Consider the following 11,148-nt stretch of genomic DNA (forward strand, 5'->3'; position numbering starts at 1 on the left):
GGGAGGTATCAAGAGGAAAGTCCGAGCGTTCTTCAGAAATGCGAAGTAAATGTTCAAACTCACGTGAATTCGGTCACATATATGTTGATTGTCATTTATAAAAAATAAACTTTTGAATTTGTTCTAAAATAAATATTCTCTATTAAAATAAAAGGTGTCCACTTTCTTTAATGAACAGTCCTTATACATGTAGATAAGCTAACAATACACTTGTTTTTATGGAGGACACACTCAAACACTCGTAATACCTTATTTGCTGCTGCTTCGAAATTATAAGAAATCCACCATATGAAAAACATACTTCAATCTCAATGATATTTTGGTTATTTTGAAGGAATATAAATAGTACTTTTGAAAAATAGAACAGTGAATTGTTCCTTTACACTTATGCATTAAAAATTTTACATAAAAGTCAACGGTTTCGGCAAAAACAGGGGTGACCATTTCGCCCCGGGTGTCCATTATGCCCCTAATCCCCCTACATACATTTTTAACAAACTTTCATTTGATTCGTACCGCTTATAAATAACTATAAGCTGGCTTCGTGACTTAGCTGAAATGCCGAAATATTTCGGAGTTGCGATTTTGAATCTTACCAGAACGGATTGTTCTTTTTGATTATTTATCATTTAATTTGTGTTCAACATTGTGAAAGTTGATCAGCTTTTTTTTTATTTCTTAATAAATTTAACGAGTTATTTCAAATAATCGTTCAAAAATTTCGTTTCGTCTTAAAGAACTCCGCGGGCCGCATCTTAAGGCTTGGAGGGCCGCAGAATGAGCATCACTGATCTAAACCGATACATGACAAACCATGTTCACTCTCCAATCCTCCACGTTTTTTTTTTCATTTCCTTTCTTTGCTTGATATTTCACTTGAGTCACCTCACTGATGTCGGGTTGATATAGCGCTTTGACTTGATCGTTAGTTTCTATTTCCTAAGTCCCTACTGCCTGTTGAAGTCTATTCCTTAAACGAAGTGGCTGTACCTTGTAAGAATATATAAACGAAGGGTACCGTTTCGATTTCAAAGACAATTTATTCAGTTTCACCTTACCCATCTAGATATTTATTTACAGTACTTGGTTCTATAGCGATAGCTTAAATTATATCTACATGTTATCGCCTATTTCGTCTTCTACTCCACAGTCAATGATAGGCACCACTCATACGGCACACATTGCGGGCATATGAACAAACGGCAATGCCTACACTTTTGTCTACGCGATCAGCAAATGATGCATTGTTCGCTCATGCTAAGTCTTCGGGGAAATTATCTACCGAACCGGAAAACGACCGATTGTACAGATCGCCGCTAGCTTGGCCTTATCCGCTACCCTGTTGACTCCGAGACTGACTGCCACATAAACTGTTGTGCGGTCTATCGTCGGTTGATTCGACCTCCTCGCGTGCTTGGACATTTAGGCCTGCCCATCGTGTGATCCTTGTCCGTCATGCAAATCAGGTATTTTAGTGCTGAGTGAGGTGAGGTTCACGCCAGTCATCTGCGCTTCCTCGGCCGGTGCTTCGGCGCCTCGTGCTCCTCCTGTTGTACTTCCTGCTGCCTGCTCGCTGGTGGGTACAGCAGCCCCTCGTAACGGCGATCTCGCAAGTCCTCCTCGCGAATGTGTTCAACGCCGTTCCCTCTATGCGTTCGTTTCTATGCAAGCAGGGAGGCCACCCGAGGGTTGGCACATGCCCTTATGGGGACTGTACTCAGAGCCGAATCAGCGCTAGTCAAGAGTGATCATCTAAACCTACTTCCACCCAGTTGGTTGCCTAAGCAGGGTACAGGTCGACAAGGCCTTGCTACGGTTTCATGGGACGGAAGGCAACACCGACATTAGTCCATCCGCCGTTTCAGGTCACTGTCTCCCGACCCTGCTAAGAAGATAGAATACCGTCGCTACCAGCTCACTTGTGCTGTAGCAGTCAGGAGTTTTGTAAATAAATTTTGTAAATATAGTGTGTTAATAATGGAATGGAAATAGATTGTAAGAATACGCACTCCCCATTAATGGATTTGAAATGTATTTAGTCCCTTAGAGTAGGCAAACGAGCACTTAATGAGGTGCAAACGCTTCCTTGGGTCGAGGCCATTTGTTTTCTTGATAAGGTGGGAGAGAGAAGGCAGCACGGCTATCGTTCAAGTTATCCAACGTAGCTGTGTAGTCACGAAACTACACGAAGGGTTTCGGGAAATGACGCACTTCCGGGTGCGTCCGAGATACACTTCCCCTTATCTGAGGCGTGAAAGACTCGATCATTTCGTCCGTGATCGTCTACTGACTTAGAAGTCCCCGCGTTTGTTAGCTAGTGTTTCGTGAGCCAATTGTAGGTGCCGTTTAGTGTGGTGTTAAATGTAGTTGAATAATTAAATTTGTTTCGTTCCAAAAAGTAGGCCAAAGTGTGCGTAGGGAATTGTGTGCGATTAGTAGAACCTTAAGAAGCTCTAAACGAAGGTGAGAATTGTGCTCTGATGTGCTCGTAGTGCAAGTGCTCATGTCCATGTTCTGCCAGGTTGGCTTTTGTTTCAATCCCACAGTTCCTCGCACCCAAGCGCGACGACTTCTGCTCCCCAACGGACGAAGAATTCCCGGCAATCGCCGAACCGCCGGAAGCGGACGAATCCGTCTCCATATCTGTCCGGAAGGCCCGGGGACCTTCGAGTGGAAGAATTCCACATGCTGGTTCGTCCATTGTCCAGCACAGCCGCATCAATCGCCAAAACTGCCATCGCATTGGTAGGAGCAACCGCCATTGCGTACCTCAGCTCTGTGATTGCCACCGATTAATCAGCCAAGCCAGTGGGATCATCGACCCTAGCAGCAGGTCATCGACTGCTGTTCAGTAAGCCAACGACATCTCGGTAAGTCAAAACCTTTTCTTTTTTGAACGGAGTGCGGCGTTCGTTGAGGGCGCCGCGGAGGATTTTTTTTTGCCAGTCTTAGACTGAAGACCGAAAGGTAGCTGCAAAGCCAACAAAACCCCGCTTTTGAAGAGCCGGAACCCGTTGCACGACTTCTGCGGATCAACGTCTTGGCTCCGTGAGAAATGCGTGCGTGAAACGCCATCGTTCACCACCGCCAATCAGTTTCGAGGAATAGGAGTTCAGCCCATTACACTGCTGTTCTGCCTAGGAAAATGACGTCATTAGAACATTGAGAGCACTGAGCACAGATAGTCAGATAGGGAGGAGTTAGAATTCGCACACACGCTAGGAAGTAGTAGAGAGGAACGAACACACACACTATGATACACCAAATTTGAATGTTGTACCCTACTGTTTTCAATAAATGTTTGATTATATGTCGTTAGAATGATAAGTCAATAATAATCGTTTCATTATAAGTCCAAATAAATGTAGAGTTCAGAGTTTCCTTCCTAGCCATTTGATCATTTCTCGCGTTCAGTATCATACAGGCGTATCTACAATGATCGATTTCTCTTCGTCGATTTTCTCTTCGGACTATTACGAAAAATACAACCAATATTCGAATGATCTCTCGCTATGTTTCGGTGGAGGACGACTAGGACTAGCATCTAAATCAACAAAAACAATAAAAAATGATTTGCCAGCCAAGTTATTAATCAAAGAGAAAATCGATGAAGAGAAATCGATCATTGTAGATACGGCCGTATGATACTAAGCGCGAGATTTAATTGCGTTTATCATCACACAGCAAGTTAGTAGTTTCGTTGTCCCGTCCTCCACGTCAGTGAGTTTGATTGGGTTGTTGAGTGTCTTCCAGGTCAGTGAGCAATCTAGTGATGAACGGAAAGAGTCTGCCGATGATGAGAACTTCTCACTAGTGAGATCTTGAGGGTACGGGTGGTCTCTCACCGTTCTCTGAGTGTCGTCGTGACTGTGTAGTTATGTTGCGATAATAGGGTGTTCCCGTTTGGACGTTTTAGTGCGTAGCCAGCTGGATCGATCCGTAAATCCTTTCAGGAATTTTCAAATGGACTCGCCCTTAGGGGGTCTCATCCGGGCAATATAATATCGGGCGCGTGGTCTCCCTTGTGGAGTGGCGCTTAAGCCACGCGTTTTATGCTGGATCGCCCAGCAGCGGCTACAGTGCGTAGTTATCTATGCTAAGAATGCACCTTCTTGGTAATCAATTTCAAAGCTAGACCAGTATATTGTAATCAGGAACTTACTGGCATCGTTTCTGATGTGCCCGAGGCCCTCCTAGCTGGGCTGTGGCATTTTGGAAGCGCTCTTTCGCTTGTACAGAGTTGGTTTCGTTGTTTCGCGCTCAAAATCGTTACCGTTGAATCAGTTCGTAATCTTTCATTTTCGGTTTCTGTAATGGTTTTTGGGTTTCAGAAACAGTAGGTTGTTGGCCTAAGGTCCCCTATCCACCGTGGTTAGGCTGCCACCTTAGTTCTAGCTTCCGGTGAAGGAACATTGCATACTCAGCCGCTGTATGCCAGAACAGACGCTGTTTGAGACGCACCTCCTGAAGTCAGAGACAACAGTGCCCAGGCTGCACTACTAGCTAAGTACACAACTCTTAGCTGGCGGTCTTTGTCATCCCTTGACACGTGGAAGCATGAGGTAGGAATTTGTGAGGACCAGAGCCATGTTGGACGCTCTCCTTTTCGACTCACCGTTTTGCAGCCCAAGACGTTCCGGATGTGTGGAATGTCTGAAGAGGCCCAAAAGGACTGCTGAGTTAACCACCCCCCTCCCCCAACCCTTGGCTTATACTGCTTAAGCTACCCGTGTATCCGGAGCTCGGTCACCTCCCGATGCCAAAGGTGGTTAGTCCACACTGGTTCCCCTAGGAAAGAATATCAAGCTCCCACCTGACTCGCAGAAGGGGCTCGTCAAGCCCCCGCACCCAACCCACTTTGAGCTTATCAATATGCATGGTTGCCTTTGCGTCCGCCACCGGTAGCTGCATCGGAGCCCCCTACGTCTATAACAAACCTTTCCGCCGTAGTGACCACCTGAATTTCGTATTATTGCCGTAGTGCCATGACAAGTTGTTCCGCGTACGCTATCTCATTCTTGCCCGTGTAGCTGCCGGTTTAGAATAGCACTACGGACCACCTGTTCCGGGGGTAAAAGTCCACCAAACCGGTAACCCCAATCCAAGGTGTCAGGCGACCCGTGCTGAGGGATGAATGGTTTAGGGTGTTTAAAAGATGCTCGATCTTTAACGGAGCCCGTAGCGTGGGTAGATCGCCTTTTTGGGTTGCGTTGCGGTGATAGATCTACCAAACCGAAATCTAGTGTCGTCCTATTTTTCAGTTTTTGGAATATGTGTTCTGGTAATTCAAGGAATCATAGTATTTAGTCCTTACTACTGGTGTTTTGGTGACTTCCAGTTTTTGAATAAAACTGAGTTGACCAACTTCACTCTGCATATAGTTAAAAACCTCACCATCAGAGGCTAAACACAATGCAAAGGAAATCAAATTGGATTAGGCATCCATGTATGTACTATCTCTTCGAAGACTGGAAAGTGCTAGTACACAAGAGACATACTAGAATCCTTATTACTGAACACATGTTCCATTATTGGAATGATATTGCTGCTAATGTTAAAACCCGGGTCCTTAACTTCCTACAGGGGATAATTTAGCAGTAAAACAAGGGTGATGCTAGGTTTCCGGGTGATGCAATTACCCCTCAATGGCAATTGAGTAATGCGACATGCACTATACTAAGGATCCGGGTAATGTCACAATAGATCTAAAAACTGGTCGCAGTGACAAACCCGAACAGGAATAAACAAAAAAAATATCTCATTCTGGTCACCTCAACTTCATCACCAAGGACCACCAGATACATATTTGTAGGCAGGGCCCTAGCATGTGATGTCCTTCTTGAGCTCAAGGATCATTTCACAGGTATGAGCTCTGATACTGCGTATGATGGCTCCTAAATCCGTGAGTTTGACTTCGTTTTCAAGACCTCAGACTAATCGACCTTGATGATAAGAGCGTCGCTCTTGAGGTTAACTATAATCTCCTTTTTTTAAATTGCATTGCTAAGCTAATAACGGTTGTTGTGTTAAATTTTTATCAAAATGGAACAATTAACACTGAATTTGGGCGAGAAAAATAAGTTTGGGATGTAATTTATTACAAAAGAACATATTGGTATTGTTTTAATTTCTTTGAGTGTCAAATACAGGAAACAGATTTATTTATATTTACAAACAAAATCACTACGTGTAACTACTATAACATATAATAATCTAATGAGAAAATCAGAACCTAATTGAAGTCATCCCGAATCACGACGTCCGAGTTCTGTCCAATCCAGTCCAAATAAGACGACATTCGCGTGTACACGGATGGCCGACCAAGCGTGCATCCCAATACTGAAGTAAACGAGAATACTCCGATCTGCGTAGTCTGCCCGTCAACATCCGTAATGGTCAACGGTCCTCCATAATCTCCGGCACACGGGGAATTGTTCGCTCCATCCATGCAAATGTGCTCACCTAGAATCGTATTCGTCGGTAGATTAACCGTGCACGAAAGCTGCGAAATAACTTGCGCTCGGATAAATCGCAGCTCATTGGTAAACTCCGATCCCGGTCCCGTGCTTCCCCATCCGAAAACTGTAGCCTGTTGTCCAACGAAGGTAGCCTCCACCTGGCGCCGATTAGGCAACCGAACCACATCGATAAAGGCACTTCCAATTGGCACGTTAACCGGTAACCTCACTAGTGCCACGTCGAACACCTCCGGTTCAGCTTCAAATCCGCTGTGCACGATAAACTCGGTAACATCCAGCTGTAGACGGGACGCCTCACGGTCTTCGAACACATGCACAGCTCCCAGGACCACGTAGGCTCGAGTCACACCGTAAACGCACCGGCCTGCAGTCAAAACGAATCGGGGCGAAACGAGAGATCCTCCGCATACTGGGCGACCCGTGACCGGAACCACCGGAATAATGGCGGCGGCATACGGAAATTGGCCTGCCGATGCAACTTGGCCGTTGTGGATACGATTGGTGCGCTCCAAAGGCTCAGCCTGGACCGTAGCCACCAAAAATATGGCGCAAATTATTCGCAATAGGTTCTTCATATTGCACTTGATTGATATTGACCCGGCCACCGACTGACCAGTATTTATACAGCTTTGTGCAAACAAAAAGGTTGAATCTCGATTAGATTGTTTTAGGTGCAATGGAAGCTTTAACATATTATTGGCGGGATCAGCATCGATAGCTAAATATATCCCCGTTGTTGGGGGTAGGATAAGATTGCATTAAAATAGAAAACAAAACCGAGTTTTTAGGCACAGTGCAAGAATGTGAAGAAAAATTGATCAAATTGTTTGCACCATGCTATGTCATGAAAAAAAAAATTGGATATGACTACCCATCTTAATCCTGCCCCTTTATTCATCCTATTTTACAACAGTCGATTCAGACACCTATTACAGTAGACGTTCGCTCTGTGCAAACGCTTTAACTGCAATGCAATTTAAGTGCAAGTCCGCTAAGTGCAACAAATTTGCAGTTATCGCACCGCTATCCGTCAAAATCAAATGTCAAGAGCGATGCGATGTTTTTCACGTGCAGTTTTGTTGCAATGCGATGTTTTTCGAATGCACATTTGTTGCATTCTGCAGCAACTGACAGTTATGTGACGTCTGCCAGTTGTTGCAGTTATCGAATTTCATTCGGTAAGTGAAACGTAACCATATTGCACTTATCGAACGTCTACTGCAGTGATCCTCAGCCTAACTGTCTTTGCGGGCCAAAATTGAATTTTGAAAAGCGACTGCGGGCCGCAAGTCATTAAGAGTTTATTTTCAACAATTTTCAAGATTCAGCACAAAATTCATTTGTTTGATTTTTTGAAAATATTGACCAATAGCAGGAAATTTCTGGATTTCTCTGGATCCAATTTTACCAAATTTCCGAATGAAGTTTCTTTTTGCAGCTTATGAATTTTCTGAGAAGTATATCGTACCCCCTTATTAAAAAAAAACCTTGGAACTGTGTTCCAAGTTTTTGGAGACTTGGATTTCGAGGAATTTAAGAATGATTTGTAGCAAATTCAGGATTCTCGTAAAAAGTCCGAAAACTGCCTGGAGATACTGTTATGCAAATCCTTGATAACTTTTTTTTTAAGTTTTTCTTGTGTAATTTCTTAGGAAGCCAATGAAGAAAAACCTGCAGATATGATTTTCTGAGCAATGTGAGCAAGTATCTGTAGCCAATTTAGGATAGATATTTAAAGAGGAATTCCCAAAAATATTGCAAGGGGTATGAAAAGTATCTTGCCCAATCCCTGAAGTTTTTGACGAAATTTGGGCAACATTTCCTTTAAAAAAAACTGCAAAATGTTTTGGAATATTTGGAATAACTGACAGAAGTGCTGAATATGAAGTATATCGAATACAAGGAATGTTTTCGCCGATAAAAACAAAAGGGACATTATTTTAATTTTATTTTCGTGAAATTAGATAAATTACTAATCACGAATTCTGCCACAAGTTCAAAATCCATGGCAGGGGACCTGTAAATTTAACCGAAACTCATTATTTAAGCGAAACACACCGTTCTTAACAACAGTTTCGAATACTCTCGTAACAAAATTCAAAAAACTAGTCTTTTACAGTTTGTAAAACTTTCGAAAATCTTACTTCATTTGATAAACATCCTGGAGAGTTGGCAAAACGTCAGTAGTTAGTATTCATTCTCATGAAAGTTCTTAAATATTATGAAATTTCTGATTTTCATAATGGAATCAAAATTAGTTCGCGGGCCGCACAAAACCTTGTAGAGGGCCGCATGCGGCCCGCGGGCCGCAGTTTGGTGACCACTGGATTACAGGATTTAAGGAGCATGCCAGTGATGTTCTATGATGTTTCAAGGGATATCAGGGGTTCCAAGAGGCATTCCAGGAGTTATCAAAGGCGTTTTATGAATGTAATAATCTCCGGGGTTGAAGCCAGCCATTTCAGGGAGTGTGATGTGATAAACGAAGATACACTTGTTGAGAATCTTGATCAAGACTGATTCATTTATTGCTCTTTATTATATTTATATGTGAGAGTTAGAAAAAATAGTATCTTACCTTCTCCTTTACATCTACCTTCTGGATGTGAATACCTGCTAAGCAGGTAATCACGAGATCCTTTTCAGACTTACGGTTACGGCTAACATTTAACTACGAATGAATGTCCTCTTTATGAGGGTAGATAATAAGTAAGTGGTGAGATCACCACATGGGGTTTCAGGTAAATTCAAGGGGCTTCAGGGGAGTTGTAGTAGATTTCGGTAGTGTTCCAGGAGGTTTCAAGGGCATTTAAGGGTGTCATTGGTTTTAGGGTTGTTACAAAGAATTTCAGGGGGTTTCTGTGGATTTAACATGCATTAAGGGGCACTCCAATAGGGTGTTCCAAGGGATATATCCCTGATATCACCTGTAACCCTGAGAGGCCTTGAAACCCCTCTGAAAATCCCAGTGAAAGCCGCTTAAATCCCCATAAATTTTCTGGGAATCCCCCGAAAAGCAAGAAACAAGTACGCTTTCAAGGGCTTCAAGCACGTTCTAGGGGTGTTCCAAGTAGTTTAATGGGCGTTCCATGGGGTTTCAGTAGCATTTCAAAAGTATTCCAGGAGGTTTCAGGGATTTTCAAGGAGTTTCAGAGGAGTTTTATAGGGTTTCGGAGGGCTTCAGAGGCGTTTCAGGGAGTTCCACGGAGTTTCAGGGGCGTTCCATGCGGTTTCAGGTACATTCCAGTTGATTTCGGGTGAATTCTCGGAGATTTCAGGGGTGTTTCACGGTGTTTTGAGGGCCTCAGGGGATTTCAGGATGATGATTATTATTATTATTAGTTTATTAAAGACACTTTACCGCTAGAGTGGCATTCGTTTCGAATTTCAGGATCAGTTTTAGGATCGTTCTAGATTTCTTGATTTCATGTGCATTAAGGGGCGTTTCAGGGAACACATTCCTCATATAACCTGCAACTCTGAAACGACTTGAAACTCTGAAAACCCCCGTTGAAGCCCCTCAAATTCCCATGAAATCTCTGGAAATCCCACGGAAACCTCCCGAAGCACACAACTCCTCTGAGACATCTCTGAAGCCACATTAGAAGCTCCAACCCAACCAAAACACGATCGCATTTACTGTTGAACATGCGGCTAAATGGCTATTCTACATCATAAACGACTTTTTGTTGGCTGGGAAGCAGGGATGCCATATGATTTTTAGAAAAATCTGTATCTCTCTTTTCAAAAATATGTATCTCATACAAAATTTGGGTGGAAAATCTGTATTCCATACAAAAATAAAATGACCCCTCTAGTTCAGAAAATCTGAATTTCATATAAAATCGAACGGGTCTTAAAAATTCTGAATGATACAGATAATGCTGTATATATGTCATCCCTGCTGTTAAAATTGAAAGTGTGTTGAAAACTACAGTGGCGCCAACGTCAACTATGTGAGTGTTTGTTGACGACGGGGCACTTACCGTTGCGAAGGGGGACGGTATTCGATTCCGCGTGTGCCGATCAACAGGCAAGAGAAACGCACTGAACTGAACTGTCGACGACCGAAACTACTTACTGATACTCGGAGGATTGAGTGGTAGATAATTAAAATCGATTGGTCCAAATCGAATGTGGGAACAATCAACTGGCCTTCCTAGATCCGGTCAAATTCTTTCGCATTCGAAGACGTGACTTAGTCGGATGAGGAAAAGTTGATCGCAATGCATTTATATTTTTCTAGACCCATACCAAAGTTACTCGCATTCGGAACCGTGGCGTACCAGAGTGAGAAAATAAATGCTTGCCCACACTTGAATCGGTGTCAAACTGGCCTTTTCAGACTCTTGCCAAAGTTACTCGCATTCGGAACCGTAGCGTGCCAGAGTGGAAAAAGTTTGATCGATTCAGTATGATTTAGACTCCTCGATTCGAAATACTAAGTAACTCTTTTCAAAGACTTAAATTTTCCAATCAAGCTCCAGCCAACTCCTTTCGCATTCGAAGGCTTGGGTAATAGGAGGGATTAGAAAAGATTAAGCTTCAGAAAAAGTGCTTGGTAAGAAGGATTTCGAGTAGCAAGTAAATGAGCGTTCTGTAGCTTGTGACGTACAAGGCAAAACTGCTACCGTCTTTATTGTTCGATCGCCTTTTATACTCTCGTCCA

At 43.2% G+C, this 11,148-nt stretch overlaps 1 protein-coding gene across 1 annotated transcript; it reads right to left on the minus strand.

Annotated features, from left to right (window-relative positions):
- Window positions 1-6,127: 6,127 nt before the first annotated feature.
- LOC109432342 (collagenase-like) lies at window positions 6,128-7,201 on the minus strand. Its single transcript, XM_019708687.3, has one exon. It carries the CDS (start codon window positions 7,169-7,171, stop codon window positions 6,233-6,235), a length of 939 nt encoding a protein of 312 aa, XP_019564232.2. The 5' UTR covers window positions 7,172-7,201; the 3' UTR covers window positions 6,128-6,232.
- Between the last annotated feature and the right edge of the window lie 3,947 nt (window positions 7,202-11,148).

This window comes from Aedes albopictus, chromosome 2 (assembly GCF_035046485.1).
Source record: "Aedes albopictus strain Foshan chromosome 2, AalbF5, whole genome shotgun sequence".
NCBI lineage: Eukaryota > Metazoa > Arthropoda > Insecta > Diptera > Culicidae > Aedes > Aedes albopictus.